The sequence below is a fragment of the Apiospora hydei genome (assembly GCF_038363865.1).
Source record: "Apiospora hydei strain CBS 114990 chromosome Unknown utg000004l_segment0_segment0, whole genome shotgun sequence".
NCBI classification, from domain to species: Eukaryota; Fungi; Ascomycota; class Sordariomycetes; order Amphisphaeriales; family Apiosporaceae; genus Apiospora; species Apiospora hydei.
In genome coordinates, this window is record NW_027117363.1 from 2,533,840 (window position 1) to 2,552,647 (window position 18,808).

At 53.5% G+C, this 18,808-nt stretch overlaps 5 protein-coding genes across 5 annotated transcripts; 1 reads left to right on the plus strand and 4 right to left on the minus strand.

Moving 5' to 3' along the window:
• Positions 1-436: 436 nt before the first annotated feature.
• Positions 437-2,689, minus strand: PG997_003299 (Polynucleotide 5'-hydroxyl-kinase; the record flags this gene model as incomplete). The annotated part of the gene is made up of 4 exons (XM_066807614.1): positions 437-1,169; positions 1,217-1,935; positions 2,090-2,558; positions 2,640-2,689. 4 exons carry the CDS (start codon positions 2,687-2,689, stop codon positions 437-439), a joined length of 1,971 nt encoding a protein of 656 aa, XP_066671232.1.
• A 720-nt stretch (positions 2,690-3,409) lies between these two features.
• PG997_003300 (uncharacterized protein) lies at positions 3,410-5,562 on the plus strand (the record flags this gene model as incomplete). Its single annotated transcript, XM_066807615.1, has 3 exons — positions 3,410-4,541; positions 4,601-5,266; positions 5,345-5,562. 3 exons carry the CDS (start codon positions 3,410-3,412, stop codon positions 5,560-5,562), a joined length of 2,016 nt encoding a protein of 671 aa, XP_066671233.1.
• A 3,700-nt stretch (positions 5,563-9,262) lies between these two features.
• PG997_003301 (CFEM domain-containing protein) lies at positions 9,263-11,270 on the minus strand (the record flags this gene model as incomplete). The annotated part of the gene is made up of 5 exons (XM_066807616.1): positions 9,263-9,702; positions 9,778-10,228; positions 10,343-10,429; positions 10,662-10,863; positions 11,152-11,270. 5 exons carry the CDS (start codon positions 11,268-11,270, stop codon positions 9,263-9,265), a joined length of 1,299 nt encoding a protein of 432 aa, XP_066671234.1.
• Positions 11,271-14,641: 3,371 nt separating this feature from the next.
• PG997_003302 (uncharacterized protein) lies at positions 14,642-15,240 on the minus strand (the record flags this gene model as incomplete). The annotated part of the gene is made up of 2 exons (XM_066807617.1): positions 14,642-14,919; positions 15,003-15,240. 2 exons carry the CDS (start codon positions 15,238-15,240, stop codon positions 14,642-14,644), a joined length of 516 nt encoding a protein of 171 aa, XP_066671235.1.
• Positions 15,241-15,251: 11 nt separating this feature from the next.
• On the minus strand, positions 15,252-15,599 carry PG997_003303 (uncharacterized protein; the record flags this gene model as incomplete). Its single annotated transcript, XM_066807618.1, has 1 exon — positions 15,252-15,599. One exon carries the CDS (start codon positions 15,597-15,599, stop codon positions 15,252-15,254), a length of 348 nt encoding a protein of 115 aa, XP_066671236.1.
• Between the last annotated feature and the right edge of the window lie 3,209 nt (positions 15,600-18,808).

Consider the following 18,808-nt stretch of genomic DNA (forward strand, 5'->3'; position numbering starts at 1 on the left):
ATGATGGCAGCTTGCAGATACCTAGGTAGGTATTGGTCGCGTAAACCGCAGCTTTGCGGATCGGCGCGTGCTCCGTTGCACTGCATTTCATCACTGCATCAAACATACAAGTATCAGGTAGATGCAGATGCATATGCCATGCAAGAGATAAAAGTCCGCACAGAATATCCGAAAACGAAGCTGTCCAGAAATGAAACCGTTCATCTTGGTATATGTATGTTTGTACCTGGGTATGCATCTAACTGCTGGTAGAGTTGTATTCTCGTAACCTTATTCCGGTATCCAACTTGCGCAGGATAACCAAAGACAGGATCGCCAGCAATGGAATAGCTGGCTTGCGATGGGGTTAACTGACTTACAATTGCTTACAATGGGATATCGGCTGGTTATTGGTCATCTGGATTCTTTGTCTTGGCTGATTCAGCGATTATGAATTTCAGTCTCCAGTTGCCCCTGTCCGACCAAGATCCCGTCGCACCCTCCACACTTTAGACGCTGCACCCCTTTTTTCATCGCCGCGTAGCACTTCAATCCAAGGGGTAGACGTTGACACCAAGTCGACCTCATCTTGTTGATCTTCTTCCACAAATGAAGGACCGAGCTCTTCGTCGTCTTCCACCTCCATTATGTCCCCACTACCATTCTCGCCCGTGGACTCGGTACGCGAACCATAGTATAAGTCTTCGGTATATGCCCAGGTCGGAGGATCGAACTTGCCGCTAACAAGCACAATCTGGCCTTGCTTCTCGTTGATCTCTTCAATCTTCTCGTCGGAAATGGGTGTAAGAATCTGAAGAATGTTGTTTTCAACGTCGATGCCCCGGACCAAAGCAAGTCCAATAGTCTGCGAATACTTCGGATCTAACGTAGTCGCGACGTTGATGAACGGTAGGCCCTCGGGGGTCGATACAGTAGCCGGGCCTTGGCTACTGGAGGGCGGCTGGGAATCCAGGTCCATCGCATCTTCCGAGAGTCCATATCGAAATGCCATTGGGTTTTCGATCTCAACAACAGCCAGAATGGTGCCATTGATGGCATCAGCTAGCAGATTGGGTGGTGTTTGATAGCCATAGCACATGATTCCCATGATCCCCTGTGATGGACCAGAGTATTTGATCTGCCATGGGGCACCCATAGTCAAGGGGCTGACATTCCATGTAGGGGTGGGCCTTCGGCTCGGTTTCTGCATGGAAATAAGACATCGTCTGCATTGTACGTAATTGCGCGGCTGTTCTCGAACTGTTCTGTGTAGTTTGCGACGGGAGTTGCGTAAATACGCCTTGTGTGTGCTCTCTGGAGGCTTCTCACAATATCCACAGGACCAGGCGCCATATACACCAGGTCAGTCGGTCGTAGTGCGTCAACGAGCGACGTAAGAAGGTCAAGCCCAATTCCTTGCACCCAGCCGGCCGTATTGATAACCAAGGGGCAGTTCCCCAATCGGTTACGGTAGTGGTTGAACAGATCGATGGCGGCTAGTATGTAAAGGCTCGTGTCTGAAGCTGGAGACATCGAAGCAAGCGTATGAGACCGTAAGATGTTGACACCGGAGCTAGGCAGAGGCCGGCAGAAAGACGGCCCAAGCAGTGGCTCAGTGACGTGTACGAGGCCAATCTGCCCTGCAATACAGTACTCCGGTTGCCCTGGATCTAAATCCAACACAACAATACCCTGAGCGTGCCGCCTCTTGGTGCTAGTGGAATAATAGGTAAGAAGGTTGTTAGTCAGTAGCCTCCCGAAAGTCGATTTGCCCGATGATTTAGGGCCAGTAACCATCACAGACACTGGCTTCTTTTGCGATGTGGCCACTAGCTGGTCGATCTTCCGGTTCCATTCAGGGGGTGACACGAGGTCAAATAACGTGGCCTTCTTGGGTCCATCGGCAGAGGTGAAGAGGATTTCAAACGTTGGCTGTTTGGCTTTTCTCATTTGCATCTGCTACGATGTCATTGTTCCAGATGCGTCGAAAGAGGGGAGACAGTCTTCCCATCTTCCCCAGATTTTCAGCGCCTGGATGAGGCGACAATTCGATGGCGGCCTCATCCGGACACCGTAATACGGGCAGCGCATAGCACTGCGGAGCGCAAACCCAGTGAGTCTTGTCTGCAGCTTTCAACAGAGAGCCGTTGAGAGTAACCTCGCCGGAAATCACTCGGACGCCATAGTTGCCAAGTATAACAAGGCGCTCTCCTCCCGACAGTTGAAGATAAAGCTTTCCTCCAGCCTTCTTCTTGAAGTTGCTCTTGGTTGGCTGGAAATTGGAGAGACGCACTACCGGTGATGAGCTCTTCTCTGGCGTGGCTGGCTCTGGATTGGCGGCTACTACAGGAATCTCGTATGGCGTCCTTACGCCGGGCGCATAACCCTGATCATCCTGGAGGCTATCGGCGGGTTCTTCAGTCGCCGCCGGTGTCTGCTTCTGGGGTGACCGCCTCTTACTACGACGGGCTTTCTTTGGCCCCTCTGCCTCTGTAGTAACAGCCTCTGCCGCAACAGCAAGGGTAGCTGGTGCTTCCACTGGAGTTTCTGGAACTGCAGCGGCTCTGGCCTGCTTTAACCTTGCGAAAGCACTTAGGGCTGTGGCATACACTGTCAGTCAAGTGGTGATGTATATGGGTGGCTGTGAAGGTTATTATTACCTTGTGGTGGTTCCCGCAGTCTCCAGCTTGCGCCGTTTATTTGTAGCCATAGCGAGTCCACTGCCAATTGAGTAATGGTTGTTTCTAGTGGACAATCGTCTGTTTATCTCAATATTCTATGGCAAAAATGCAGGGCAAGCTTTCACGGCAAATGGACGGCGTCCAGGTATCCAATGCAGGTGCGTTCAGCGGACGAATAAAGCGATTGTCCAGCAAAATTGGGTTGACAGTGGGGCCCCTTTTGAAGCCAATCAGCTCTCCCAGCGCAGTCTCACAGTTTCCTATCTCCAATGTTTGAACCTACCACATCCATGATTCTATAGAGCGAATATGGTAGTATAAAGCACAATCATCTATAAAAATTTCAGGGAATCTTGAAATCAATTTGATTTACTGAATGTGAGTGAGGTGCAAGTGAAGAAACACTGATTAGCCGTTAAGAGTGTTATCGGTGGTTGGTTCACACTTGCTTAAGGAAAGCCTTCCGCTCTTGCACACGCTTTTTTCTCCAGTGGACCCTTGAAAGTTCACTTTAAAACGCGTAGCTCGTCGCCAACTGAACGCGACGAATTGGAGCCTCAAAAATTTATTTTCGGCGGAGCTAGTTTTGCATCCCAGAATCACGTCGTAAAGCTTCATCCCCACATTCCCATTCGCGCGACAACGAGGAAGGGAAGTGCACAATCTCGACGAGAGATTCCTTTAGTCGCCGAGGTCCCTTCAATCGCCGAGTTTCGATTTCGACCCAGTCACCACCGCTTTCTTTAGCTATGGCTCCCAAAAGCGCCCTCGGCTCGCTGAGCCAGATGGCCGAAAACATCAAGGGCTCCAAGGTCGCCAAAGCGGCCACTTCGGCGCAGACGCGTGCCCAGGCCCCCAAGAGCGCCAGCATGGCTATGGATTCCGATGACAGCTCCGACGAGGACAGCAGCGACTCTGGCAGCGACGACGAGGAGAAGCTCAAGGCTCTGCGCAACAAGTTACAGAAGGCCCCTGCTGCCACTAAGAAAGACGCAAAGGTCAACGGAGTCGCCGCCGCGAAGCCCACAGCCTCTGCAGCCACCAAGAAGAGTGCCGAGTCTAGCTCTGGTACCAGCTCTGACTCTGGCTCCGACTCGGAATCGGAATCAGAACCGGCGAAGAAGGGCGAGGCCAAGAGTGCGCCCAAGTCCGCGCCCAAGGCTGCCGCTAAGCCTGCTGCGACGAAGGCTCCTGCCAAGGACTCCTCCGAATCGAGCGAAGAAGAATCTAGTGAAGAGTCGAGCGAAGACGAGGAGCAAGCTAGCGCCAAGGTTGCGGCCCAGAAGTCCAAGGCTGCGCCCTCCAAGCCGGCCCCTAAGTCTGCGCAAACATCCAAGGCTACGTCCAAGAAGGGCGACACCTCCAGCGACTCCGAGTCGGACGATGAAGAAGACGAAGAAGACACCGATCCTATGGCCATAGACAATGCCGAAACTGCTGTAGCGCCCAAGAAGGCGGCTCAGAAGGCAGCCGGAGCTGGTGCCGAAGTCCAGTCGCAAAACGAAAGGTGGGCGGACTCCCAAACCCTACAACCACCCCTTAGGATTCTAGCTAACCTCAACCTCAGTGGTCGCAATGCGTGGATTAACAACTCGGACTTCATGATTCGCAAGGCTTCGTCTGAGAACCCCGACAAGGAAATCGTGGACTTCTTGAGCAAGAGTAACCTCGAGGGAAAGCAGGTCTGGTACTTCACTGCACCTGCTTCGCTTCCCATCACCGTCCTGAAGGATATGGAAATCGACCTGAGCAAAGCCCAGTCCGGCGGCCCGCTGCTACAGCACACTGGCGATGCCTATGGTATCGATCTCGAGCCGTATACCACCAGTACCCAGATTCAACTGGTGATCCCGGCCAAGGCCGGAGACCAATACAAGCAGCGTAAGTTTCAAAGTTGAATGCACCACCACTATTTCTTTATCTCTAACATCACTCTACAGCTAAACGCGCCATTGATTCGATCGTGCACCTCCGCCGCGTTGCAGAGTTCGGCGGTGACAGCAGTGTCAACGCGACGGCCACCGATGAGTATGTGCGCCAGTCCAGGCCCGCCAGAGAGCAGCCCCCGAACCTGCGGCCTCGATTCATGCCCATTGGTGTTCCTACACCCAAGGCGGCCCCTGCCCCAACGCAGGCCAAGGCCAAACCTACTACTGCTACTAAGGCGAAGCCTACCCCTGCCAAGCAATCGAGCACCTCGGACAGCTCTTTGTCGGAGAGCGATTCGGACGTGGACATGGCCGATGCCCCTCCCGCTAAGCCGGCTCCGGCATCCAAGGCCAAGAACGTCAAGCCGGAGGTGGCCGCCGTTCCCAGCAAACGTAAGCAGCCGGCCGACGACACCAGCAGTGATAGCGTTTCCAGCAGCGAGGAGTGCAGTGAGGATGAGAAGACTGCCAAGCGCACAAAGACGGCAGCCTCCAAGGCAAAGGCGTCGAAGGCACCAAAGTCCACTCCGGTCCCGGCCCCTCAGTCTTCAGCAACTCTCCCCACCAGCACTCCTTCCAAGACTCCTAGCACAAAGGCCAAGGGCAAGAAGGATGCGGTTCAATCGGCCGAGAAGACCAAGAAAGTCTCGACAACTCCCATCCCGGTCCCTATGATTGGTCGAGGCAAATAGGATCTGTCCTCACCATTGAAGGCAAAGGGTAGTGACAAATTGGCATGGGAATCTGGCCCAGGAGGATCTCAGGAATCAGTGGCATCCGTGAAGGCTGCAGAGTCAGTAAAGGCTGCTGAAAACAGTTCCAAGAAGTCGCAGGAGCAAGAGGGCCACATCACGGCTTCCGAGGCCAAGGAGCAGCAGGGAAACAAGTCGAAGAAGAACAAAGGCAAGAAGGGTAACAACAAGAAGAAAAACAAAAGCGTCAAGAAGGCGAAGCTGCTCGAAAAGGAGGGTTAGCAGGGCCTTGTTTCCGGCATTCAGGCGTTTTGAGGAAATTCAACCATGCATGAGGGCTCTTTGCTTCCGGTCAGGAAGTCAGCATCATACTTTTGGCGTTCACTGTAATGATTATTGTGTTTTTTCTCAGAGGGGGGGGCGGTAGACCCGTTTTAGTTTTCGTCTGCCTTAGCGGATACCATATAAAGAAAGTGCAATAAAAGTTGTATACGTGCATTACAACAAGACCTTTTCCCAGTCAGTACGACGTTGTTTCAAGGTCTTTCCTCTAACAGCTACTCTTCATGTGTTGTCCGGGCCTGCTGCGTTTGATGTATATCGTTTGTGTCGAGATCGCACGACTACTCGTATGAGGGCATCCAGATTCCATCGATACTTGGATCGATCACGATGATTACAGAAATCTACAGGCGGGCATGTTGGGTTCGGTCAGGAACCTCTTGTGTCTCGCAGAGATGATGCAGTTGCAAGTATGTATGACCCTCTCTTGCCCCTATTTATCGTTGCTCCATGAGGCTAACAAGCGAAGGAGTGTGAAGAGCTGATGGGCACGGTTTGGGTCATATGTACAATGTCGATTTGGAGCAGTTGCTCCAGGCCGCGACAGATTCAGAGGCAACCAGCCCAAGGGGCCCACGTGCGAGAAAGAGATGAAGGGTAGGAAGCCCTGTCATCCGCGGGAGGGTATACAGTGGAGAGGGGCAAGGATGACGAAGTCTAGACAGCTCGACAGCAGCGAAGTTCCCACAATGAAGCTCGCAGAAGCTCGCAGATGAGCCGTGCTTTCTAGAAAACCGTTGGAGATAGGATTCGGGAGGGGCCTGACAGACACGGCAGTGAAGGTGAAGGATCACGTCAGACCTTGAACCGTGTCAACGTGCCAACAATAGATGCGGTCCACAGATTCATGTATCAGATAAGATGGTGGCTCCTCCAGCGAGCCAGCTAGAGGACAGTGCATATTTAATAGGGAGATTCGTTATACTGTGGACGCGACGTTATTCGCAAAGACCCTGTCTGTCACGACTTATAGTCGTACGGGCTTATATGTCGCGGTCCATAACGAATGGGCTTCGGAGGGAATCCGTAGCGGACCTTCTTTTCCAAGTAGTGTCGAGTGTCAAGGTGTTAATATCAGGCCAATGCTTTTTCTTTGACCAGGCATCGCCCCCTCCAGTTTCCTCTCAACCCCAGAATTCGCTTCTCTCAAGTAACATCGGCGCCACGTTCAGACCGCGTGCCAAGGTTGTATGTAGCATACCCGGTGGAGGTATTGTATGTCATGCTCGTATCGACTCCGGACTGCCGAAAGGAAGGAGGAAACCGTTACACGGCGCTCACGCCTCGTTCTTAGCACATGGTGGAGGCCATGACGTGGAAACCGGGAACGGGCGTAAGATTGCGGCTGACGCCACATCATAATGCTGCGCCTCCCGGGTGTGATCTTATCGCACCGGCCGTCGTGAGCCAGCAAGGCCAGGCGCAGCAGACTTCTCGGACGGGGTCCTGGTAATGAGTCTGTATGCCGTGGGGGCGCCCCAGCCCGTAGCCACACGCGTCTGTGTTAGTGGTGACTGCATTGCCCGGCATATGGGCGGTCAGCAAAGCATGAAGTCGGAATTACAATATTTCATACTAGCCCGTTATCCACACGTGACGACGACAATGCACTGTCACCCAGGATCTAGGGTCTTGTTTGAACAGCACACGCGAGACACAATACCACGCTCGCACGCAAGCGGTCCGCCTGCCGCTTGCGCTTCTTGGTCCGCAAGCCACATGAGACTTTGAGGACGTCAGATGAAAGAGAGAGAAAGGTGGTGAAATGTCCACAACTGATGCTGCTCTCTGCAGCGCTGGGGCGGCGGCCCGCGCTGACGACGGAAAGTGCCATGGTAATGCGTTTCTATGCGAAGGCGCGACGAGGGCCCCCGACACCGTGCTGTGCTCGAGGGGAAGGTGGCGGCCGGTAGCCGGACGGGTAGCCGGCGACATGACTCCTGTCCGAGGGGCTGTAGCGCAAACTTGGACAAACAGACAGACGGCGCCAGCAGCGTGCGAGCAGCGGCGATAACGATCTTGACCGAAGGCGAACGGAGCGGCAATAAGGGTTGATAGAACGGGTGGGTTCGTAGCGAGCGTTTAGTTAGCATCACGAAACAAGTCCAGAGGGGGAGATCATCTTTGACGCCACAAAAAGGGTTTAGCTTGAAGAAAAGGTTTTTGTCACCATGCATGCGGTTCACCACCCGCAAAAGAAAAGGACCCCCCAAAAAGCAAGCAAATCTACAAGTGATGGATAACGGCGATGGTGGCACAGTGGTTTCTGACGGAGAGGCCGGTGTACACTGTTCCCTGTATCAGTGTGTAAGTACGAGCAAGTACCGCCTCGTGAGGAATGCCACTGGTTAGCGTGGCGGGACTGGAAGAGGCTAGAGGCGATGGAACCGGGATACTCCAGGATCAATCGTACAATTTGTCGCTAAGGCTAAGGGGCGATAGAGTAAGTACCTACCTAATCGTACCACGATTGCGCCGGGGCTTCGACCAGTCAGCCTCTCCCCTCTCCCCCAACACCAGACAAGCATCTGCTTCCATGCACAAGCAAAACTGGGCGAAAATGCTTGATAAGTCTTGACTGATGGGCGGGGGTCCAAGGCGAAAAGATGAAGGCCGCCAAGATGCCCTGTCTGAGGCACAAGAAATTGCGAAAAGCTGGGTCAGTCAGCCTCTTGCCTCTTGTGCCCGGCACGCCTGTCCATCGTGCCTGAACATGGCAGGTGTCAGCGTGTCAGCAAAGCCGCCAAGAGCTTCTGGCTCTCCCCAATCCCTACGTTAGTAAAAAAGCCCGCTCAGCTCAATCTCCACTTTGTCTTTGTGTGGAGCGACGATGATATGTCTCAAGTCCAGGGGCGAGGGATACGGGACGAAGAAGAAGAAGCAGCAGGGAATAATGGGACGCTGGGAGGACGGGGAGGAAGTTGAGCAAGATCCGGCATTCCGGATTTCGGTTGCTGGTATTACTGCCAGGGTTGTGCCGCATGCCGCATGCATCCCGGACATAGGTACCGCATCAGGATTACCGCGATGGGGCATACGATGGCCCCAAACCCACCGCGTCACGACATAGTGCTTACTTACGAAATTCCATTCCTAGAAATCCAAGCACGTATCATCAAGATTGGAACCTGAGCATCCCGGCCCAATAACACCTTCGCCGTTATAGCGGCCGCCCGTGTTGCATCCTGCCTCAAGGTTGCAGTTACATCGCCGCGCCCAACAATTCTTTCGGATTTGATGCCGAACTGATGAGACGAACTGCTGTCACAATTCTATCTCTGCTGCAACCGAGCCTAAAGCCGGGGTTGGTCGTCGTGCGTGCTACGGAAAGTGGGTCGCCGGTAGCCATCGTCGCTGGTCAACTCAGACGTTGGTGATGAAGCTTTGTGTATATGTTTGTGTCTGAACACTGCGATGGTATATGTAAGTATCTATCGTAGCTATGTGCCCCCTGGTGGAGGGGGATAAAATATAAACATCGAAGAGAATGAATGAGTTTTGTAGTGGCCACCCCGGCCTTGTTGTTGTCATGCCTGCCATATGTATCGTATCGTTCAGGTCTTGGACATGTTTTCCGAGATTTCAAACGCCGTTTCCCCCAATAATAGCGATGGAACAAAATAGTAGAACAAGTAACAAATCAGAACCTTCCTTGGCTGCTGGTCTCCCTGACCACCTTCTCATCGTCCTGCCAGGGAGCGGGAGCGGACTGCTGGCGCTGCAGCGTCATCTTGCGCGTGGGTCCAGCGCTATCGGCCTCGATCTGCCGGTCGAAGCCCACGAGGTGTTCGTCGCTCTCGTTGCCGACTGGGTTGCTCATGACCGCCCACTCCTGCTTCACCTTGATCTGGGTGCCTCCGCTCGTGCTGGTACCCCCTTGACTCTTGAGCTTGTTCCCGGACGACAGCTTGGAAGCCGGCGAGAAGCTGTTGAGCGCGTAGCTCGACTTATCGCCCCGTGTCGTCCCAAACACTTTTGGGAACACCAAACTGAAAAGAGAGCGGATTGCCGGCATGCAGGCGCAAATGATGCCCACCGGTACCTCGATCGTCGACCAGTATCCGACCTCAACGTAGTCCTCTGTGTAGACGGGATGTCATCAGTATCAACTCAAACATTGCGTGTAAAAGGGGGGTCCCAAAGATCTGCACTTACGAGTGACATTCTGGGTCGTGCCGAACTCGATCAAGGACCGCAGCCGGATGATGCTGACGAAAGTGACGAAAAAGCCGACAGCAAACATGAGCACAATCTGCGCCTTCTTCTTCATCGACATGGAAAGCTGGAAAAGCGAGGGCAACGGTAGAATGATGGTGGCCAGGTCCAACCCGATGTTGACGCCGGCGGCCGACCAGCCGAGGACGTTGATGCTGATGCACTTGGCCTTGTACTCGCCGTCCCAAAACAACCAGGCGCCATCAATCGGCTGGCACTGAAACGCCAGCAAGAAGTCGTAGGTGATAGCGTACACCAGGTTCAACCCGATCAGGACGTATGCGACGTTTCGGAACGAGCGGGCTGGGAAGACCTTCAGGTAAAAGCATAAGATGGATACTTTCGTGAGGGCAAGCGATGTGATGTAGATCATCTCATCCCAGTAATATAGCTAGAATAGATGAGATGAGTTAGCAATGCAACTCTCCGCATGATCGTCGTCCCGTCCTCCTCTCGCCCAAAAGATTAGGGGAACAAGGCGTGGCGGGAATTCAAAGCAACTCACGAAAAGAATATCGTTGACGCCCTCAAACGAGACATTCCACATGTCCAAACCGAGACCATGCTGAGACACTATAGGTTCTTGGTCAGCCTGCATTCTTGTAATATATCTTCATGCTATAGTAGTGCGTTTCACAAGAATCCAGGAAAGGGGTTGACCCACAAGGTATCGAAATAGCACATAGTGGCACCATCAAGGCCTGTCAAGCACGTAGCCAGATGTTAGCAAACCAATAATTCTTTTGACAGCCCGACAGAAAGAAGAGATGACGGCTGGTCTGCCGATGTAATAAGGAGACCCATAGAAAGACTGAGAAACGTACCACTGCAGCGCACATGAACCAGTCATCGAGACCCCAAGCATGGGTTCCAACGTAGAGCCGGGCCACACAGCGAAGAAAGAAAGCAGCAAGGCCAACGGCACCAAAGGTAATGCCGACGATCCAGACCAACCCGGTTCGGTCCTTGCTCTCGATGCCGCAAGTTTGGGTAGAATATCTCTTCGTGACTAGAATGGAGGTCAGTCTAAATCCATTATCAATAAGTGACATGAGTGAGTTCACTCACGTAATGAGTCTTTGACCGTGCAATTTGCTGTGACGCACAACTCGATGGCGTTGTTTAACGGGACGTTGGTGCATATACAGGTCTGATTCGTTGGTGCGCATAGTCTTGTCTCTACCAGTGTCGTTTTGATACATGCGAGCTGTTTTCAGGATTTCGGGTCAGTCGAGACTCTTGATTTCAACATGTGTACGAGACCGGTTGAGTGATGGTGACTCCAAGGTCATGAAAGGACTGAGGCTCACTCACGCCGCATTTGGGGGTGCCTCGATGGTGTCGGCCTTGGCCGCCATGACAATGTTTGACTGGACTGCCATGACAGACTGGACAGCGATGCCAGCCAGAGCTGCAAAGGCTGAGAACCGCATCCTGAAAGTGAATTGCTACCGGTTACTTCTGGTGGTGAGTTGCTCGCAGTTCCGTGAGTTGTTGGCCCCTCAGGTGTTATCCAGGTCGTCGTGATGTCCCCGTCCTAAACCTCGTCCTCGTCCTCGTCAAAGTACCGCAGTCTGGCTCGTCTTTCGCAGTGGGTATAGTATAAGTCAGGGGAGATGATGTAAAGGAAATAGAAAGAAAAAATCACCGGCTCCGTTCTAAGCAGACAGCATATAGGGAGAGGCGTGTTTCCGGTAACGAACGACAGATACAAGTCTTAAAGGACGGCTGAGAGAGCTTGCATGGGGAAGGAGGGTGCTTCACTGGTATTAAAGCACTCGGGCCTGGCCAGTATGTATGCATGTAGACTCCAGGGGCAGCCCGCACAGTCTTGAGTAACGCGAGCTGGCAAGCTGGACCATGCAGCCATGTCCCGTCCAGGAATCGTTTGTTTCCCTGGTGGGTCGACGGAAAGATTGGGGATCTGCTCTAGCTGCTGCCGCATCTGTGACGAGGTGCTTTACTCATCTTGACCTTGCATATCGTACGCAAGTACCTAGGCTAGCCAGACTGACGGCAGTAGGTATGGGTCAGGAGCTACTACCATTCTAGGTTATGGCATGTACTTGACACGCCGGTAAACCCTAGGCAAGATTCGTGGGGCCTCTAGAAGCCAGGCAGGCCAGGCAAGGGAGGCAGGCCCGGTAGGCCAGGTAGAACAAGTGGAGTTTGGGAGGCGGAACTGGACACCCTCGAAGGGCAAAGACGGGCAGAGACAGATGCATGGTTTTCTCTTTTAGCGTATCCAGGCATTGAGTGGTTGAGAAGCGGAGGAGAGCGCTCGAAAGTGACGTTACTAATACAAAGACGTGAAATTACCCAGTCAAAGTCGCTGTCTCCGGTTATGGTAAGCGTTAGACCGGGGGCGTAGAGACGGGAGTACCTGCATGTACATACTTGGATTATGTAGCCTATCATGTCTTACAGTGCATGTCTTCTGTTCGTGGGCAACAGGGGTGCCTCAGCTCAAGCTGGATGTTGTGTGAAAAAGTCAGCTGGTGTATTGCCATTGTATCAAATGCAAGCTTGAGGAATAATATAAATATCAATGAGTGCGGCACAAAGTGAAGTCGCCAGCCGAACTGGCATCAGTGCCGAGTCCAGACGAGCTAGGGAGGGGCGGTGCACGCAGATCTCAGGTTCATCGATCCTGCGCGGAGGAATAAAAAGCTTCCAACGCCTCTCCCGCAATATGTAGAGAGTGACTGAAGATAGCCTCGATCGTTTCACTACGGAGCCCAACTAGCGACGGCGTCGGCTGAAACAAGCGTCCTTTTTCTCGGCTGTTAAAATCAAGACCCTTTTTGTTGATTTTAGGTCAGACGCCGGACTCGTCGACGGCGTCGGGTGTTGCCGGTGGGTTAGCACCAAACAGGCGCGTGGCTGGGGTCCTTGCAGTAGTTTTGTGTCTTCGACTTCTGTGAATGTTCTCACGCGAGTTGCAGCTGGTGTTTCTGCTGACTTCGTGTTTGTAAGCCTCCTGCCAAGTGCAACTTGCTTCTTTACAGTAGTCGAGATCGCCCATCACGGCGAGATTGCCGGCCTTGGCCTAGTCTGGACAAGTGAGGTGACAAGGGCCAAGGCGACGACAAATGTGATCGAGAGCCCGAAGTAACGGCGCTCCATCTAAGTGGTCCGCTTAGGATCTCCCAGGGATTGGTAGATATTACCAGGGGAACCCCCCAATAGGGCTTTTTCGGCAGCCGGGCAGTTGGTGCTGGGCTGGCATTAGGCACTTTTGGCTTGTTCTTCTTGGCCAATGTTCTGCTTCTAGCTCGGATTCGAACCTGCTGCAAATAGAGTAGCTGCTACAGCAGATAGGGACATCGTGCGGGACAGAAAAGCGACGGTCTGGATTGAAGATTTGGATTGAATAGTACCATCTCGGCGACCGAGACAACCGGCCAAGGGACCTTGAAGTGTCTGGTGCAGTCGTCTGGCCAGAAAAGTCTGGTGATCCAATCGCTTGGTCACTCATTAAAGCCCTTGCCTGGCCCTGCTTACCCGAGCCCCACTAAACACCACACTGCAAGCGTGCCTCGCTTAGAGAGCGAGTGCTCAGCAACTCAAGCCTCCACAATCTGGTGTTCCTCTTTTTCGCCCTCTTCTTGCGGCATGATAATGTTGCATTGAAGGAAAAAAGAAATACAGGGCTCGTTTACTCAGCGTCGCCCGCTCTGTCCCGCTGCCGTCCTCGCCCGGAGCCTCTCTTCCCCAACGGTGACAGCCAGGCCCAGGCGGGGACGAAGAAACGGAACAGACGAACCATAACACCTCAGAATATGAAGCTGCCTCGTCAAATGTCAGGAGGGCGCGCGATGGTACCGGTCGTTGCATTTGATCAAAGCGCATGCAACTCTTCTCCCCGCAGCCCGTCAGTATTCGCTAGGGTTGATTGAGATCGCCATGGGCATGGCCGCATGGGGCCACCGCGACACGTGAAGGCGAATCGGAAGATGGCGAACTTAAGCTATTGGACGGTGATGCGGTGATGCTCGGACTCACTCCAAGGCTCCTGACTTCCATTGTACAGCTCTTCTTGAAGAATTTTGCCCATCTCATCATATATTAATGGAACCCGAATCGAACCGTCCTATCCGGCCCTTCGGGATCATACCAACCAGCATTCTGCCCCTGTGGACGCGCCCATGGCAGACACGTGGACTTCATCACCCGGATCACATGGCGCAGTCTCGTCGATTGTGTCCCAAAGTCCGGTCTAGTGATGCGATGCTTCACGTGTAGGTACGCTCCACAACATGGGAATTGAAGCCTGGTAGGATCGATGGCTACAGCGCGCGCCGCCCACAGTGCGTATAGGCTCTACTGTATGTCAATATGTACGGCAGGGCCAAAGACCAACTAGCAAGCACCAACTGCCGAGAAACATCCATCTTCATCGCGACATACTTAGAGACTTAGAGATCAAACACGCCCCACAGCCACGTTTTTCGCATGAAGTTTGAGGTCCAAGTTTGATTGATATTGATTATGGTTTGAGACCCATTACCTAGGTGCTTCCGCTCAAGAACTGCTGACAGGGAAATCTCATACTCGCTAGCAAAACTTGGACGAATTGGGTCATAATTCATTATGTTCCTAACCACTCACTCAGCAGATCGGGACGATTATGGCGTTCTTGCCTGAATTAAAGTATAGCAAAAACATTCTGAACGCGTTACATCAGCTCAGAGCCCCGCGCGTGGTTCTCTCTCTTTTCCCCTGGTTTTCCGTTCATAGGTAAAACTCGTCATCCGCCATATGGCTACACGCCAGCTTCTTCATCACCTTTTCGTCGGGCTGCTTAGAAGCCGAGAGCCTGGTTGAAGGCATCAGCGGTCGAGGCATCCTTAGTGCCGAGGCCCTGGACGGTGGCTTGGGCCTGCTTGCAGAGAGCCTTGGCCGCGGCGTTGGCACCACACTGGTTCGTCAGTTCGTCGCAGATTCGGTTGGTGATGATGTTCGGGTTCAAGGCATCAGACTGCTTGGCAGCGATGGCAGGGTCGCTGGGAAGGAAGGTACCCTCAGTCGCTTTGCGGTTAGCGCGACCGAGTTGGAAGTCCATCGTGGGAGTGCAGGACCCTATTAACACTCGACGTTAGTATTGGTCTTCTAGGAATTGGACTATATGGGATATGAAGTCATAAACCCCGGGATTCGCTTACCGAAATCAGCAGCTGCGCCAGCGGCAGCGCCTCCAGCGGCGGCGCCTCCAGCATTGGCGTTGCCGTTGCCGGCGTTAGCATTGCCATTGTTGTTGCCAGCGTTAGCGTTGTTGCCGGCGTTGGCATTGCCGTTGGCGGCGTTACCGTTGTTAGCATTGGCGTTGCCGTTGTTGTTGGCGTTGCCGTTGTTGTTGTTGGCGTTACCGTTGTTGGCGTTGGCTTGGAGTATGTTAGCCATATAGGACTTTTTTACGAGTATTCTATCCGGATGAAATATGGAGCGGCCAATAAGGACCTTAGGGGCTGCTTACCATTGTTGCCCTGGTTCTGGTTCTGGTTCTGCTGGTTGCCCTGGTTCTGGTTCTGGTTCTGGTTCTGCTGGTTGCCCTGGTTCTGGTTCTGGTTCTGCTGGTTGCCCTGGTTCTGGTTCTGCTGGTTGCCCTGGTTCTGGTTCTGGTTTTGGCCGTTGTTCTGGTTCTGGTTGTTGTTGTTGTTTTGACGGATCTCCAGGCCAGTTTGGCGCGTGTCGAGTCTAATAGCAGCAGCAGACACAGAGGAGGCCGCGAAGAGGGCGACCATGACGGAGTTGAACTTCATTTTGGATGTGGTTGGTTTATTAAGCCGGTAAAGAAGGGGTCGTTATGTGGTTGGAAGAGAGATCTCAAGACCGGCTGGCGGCTGTGTAACGATTGAGTATAATGCTACGGGGGAGTGAATGAAACAAGTTCACGGAACTTGGAAGAAGGCAACAAGAAGAGTCGAGATCTACTCGGGGAACGAAAGGTAAGTTGGAATGAGTGGTTGAGGATGGATGAACGCTGTTGGAGGTGAACTATTACTTGAGGCCCTCGAGCGTCGGGCGGTGACATTATATAGGCCGAGAAACAGAGGGAAACATCTGCCAAGTCCCGAGGTCTCCCCAGGGGAGGTGATTCAGAAAAGGGCGTTCGAAACATCGAAACCCGCTCAGCGACAGTTCTAGGATGGGCACGCGGTCAAGTGGCGGGCGGCATTGATCGACGGGGGATTGGGACGCTCATCTCACTAATGGAAGATCATACACTTGTCAGAACGGGACACACAAGAAACCTGAAGGTCTAGACGAAGAGCATGCAAGTTGGGATGGATGGAAGGGGGCCCCCGTCAAAGCTTTCTCTCTGGTACCCGATGAATAGAAACAAGCCGAGACGCTCTCCTGGGACCATCGCTTGGACAGATTTGAGCCGCAGCCTGGGATCTTCCGGCGCCTTGGGAAGATGCAGATGCAGGTGTTGTTTGGTCGCTGGTGGTGGCCCGGCCGGGTTTACTGTGTTTTTTTGGTGGTGGCCAAGATGGCGGGACACACCCTCCCAATTTTGACACGCAGTAGCGCCGATATGCCCCCTACCTACAGTACGTAATGCAGCCCCTTAACCCCATAGCTTGCGAGGCTTTCCTACAATTGAGCCGCAAAATACCCCGGGGTTTTAAGCTTGGTGCCTGTAGGCTTATAATTAACCTTCTGTAGGCTTATTCTTATTAACCTTAGCTGTATGGTTGTTGCGATGGTGGTCAGGGTCGATTGAATACTCCATAGATGTTGGAACTGCGGAATTGGCTACTCAACGATATACCGCTAGCAGTCGTGTGATCTGCTTGAATCACTTGGTAACATCAGACGAATGAATTATCCTCAATAGTATTGTCTTTCCTTCAGTAGCACAATGCACCAAGATCTACCGCACTTGCTCCAGATCAATTGCGCATGTTGCATCATCTACGAAAATCACGGGGGAAGGCGGGAGATCATGGTCGCGTTGCGTCTGAATCGCTAGCGGTTTGCTGCGAGCATGTCAATGCTTCTCGTCTCGAGGTGCAATATCGCCGAAAACAGGGACCCGGCCGTGAAGATCAGACGAATGATTACGTTTCTGTGCGTGGCTCATTCCTCCTCCTCCCTCCACCAGACGAACTTCCCATCGCAGCCATGTTTGCGACGAAGCAGATCATGGAGCATTGGAGGCACAAGAGTGCACGAAAACCCCAGTGCAATTCACTCGAAGCGGGATATGCCCGAGGGGGCAGTTGTTGATGGGTTGCTGGGTTTCGTCGCCAACTGCAACAGTTTCGAAACTGACCGTGTTTGATGCGAGCCTGGGCAGAGCCTGGGAGCCCGCAACACGGTCACAGCAGTAACAGAGACGGCTCGACGGGAACCCCCGCTGCCGTTATTTAAGGAACCAAAACACTGGGTCGCTCGATCAACCCGCCAAAAGAATCAGACGGATCTCGACGAAGCGCTTCCAATTGCCGACATGGTTTAATATCTTCCACGAATAAGAAGGAAGAGAGGGTAGCTAATGCCATGCAAGTAAGAAGTAGCAGGTATCATCGTTTTGGAACACAATGTTTTGCTTGGCCCGAAGATGGGTTTTGAACTAGATGTATCTCGCATAGGGTAGGGTAGAGGTCGAAACCATCTACAGCTTGGTTTCCCATCCATCATCATCATACCCCGTGGATCGGGTGGATCTGCATCGAGTTATTAACAGCCGATATGGGATGGAGCCGATGCCCGGCACAACAGAGGTCCGCAGTTACGTGGATCTGGGGATGCATGAAAGCATAGACAAAGGGGATGATTGGAAAGGCCAGGAGGGGAAGGAGGGTCCATGTCATGCGACACCCGCCTCGATATTCTTCCCTTTGACGCTTTTCCACGGGTTGAGGGCACAGCTGACTACGCTTATCGCGGACAAGGCAACCGCGATCAGGAACGCCCTGGCCAAGGCCTCGCTGTACGCCATCTGCACGCCGGCCAGGTCCCCGGCGGGCAGCGTCTTCTGCAGGTTGGTCGCGCCCGCGGCCAGGACGACCGCGGGGCTCAGCGACGGGACGTACGAGGCAAGCGACTTGACGAGCTGGTTGGTGAAGACCGACTGCCCTACGCTGACGAAGAGGGACCCGCCCAGCGTCTGCGAGAAGACGACGATGGCGGTGCCCGTCGGCACGTCCGCCATGCTGAGCACCGCCTGCACCGCTATGAGGGGCTGTTGCATGCCGATCCCCACCCCGAAGCCGAAGAGGACCTGGTAGCCGATCCACGCCGCACGCGACGTGGCGGGCTGGAAGGTCGACAGCAGACCCGCCCCGATCGACATGAGCACCGTGGCCGCGATCATGAACGGAGTGTAGTAGCCGATGAGCGTCACCGCGACGCCGGCGCCCATGGCTGCCACGACAACACTAATGAGCATGGGCAGGTTGCGCAGGCCCGAGTCGACGGCAGAGGCCCCCTGCACGGCTTGGAACCAGATGGGCAAGTAGTAGACCATGACGAAGAAGGCCGCCGTCGTCGAAAAGCCGAAAAAGGAACTGGTCCACACCGAGCGGTTTCTCATGATGCGCGGGGGCACCGTCGCGTTGTCGCCTTGCCAGTGCTGGACGTAGAGGAATGCCAGGATCAAAACGCCGAAGAGAACGAAAAGAGCAACAATGCGGCCGTTGCCCCAGGGATACTCGGTGCCGCCCCATTGCAGGGCTAGAAGAAGGCAAATAATAGCCGGCATGTAAATGGCAGTTCCGAGCGGATCGAAGCGCTTCAGGCGTTCAAAGAAGGGCTCTGCCGGCGGTCTGGTCATCTGAGGATCTGCGTAGAATAAGGCGATGGCAAGGACAGTCACTGCACCGATAGGTAGGTTGATCAGGAAGCACCATCTCCACGTCTGGATAGGTAGATTTTGTCAGTCCATTGTCCGGCTTGGTGAAGAATATAGATCGGCAAGGAACGTACGGCTTTATCGGTCAAAACGCCGCCCAGCAGCGGG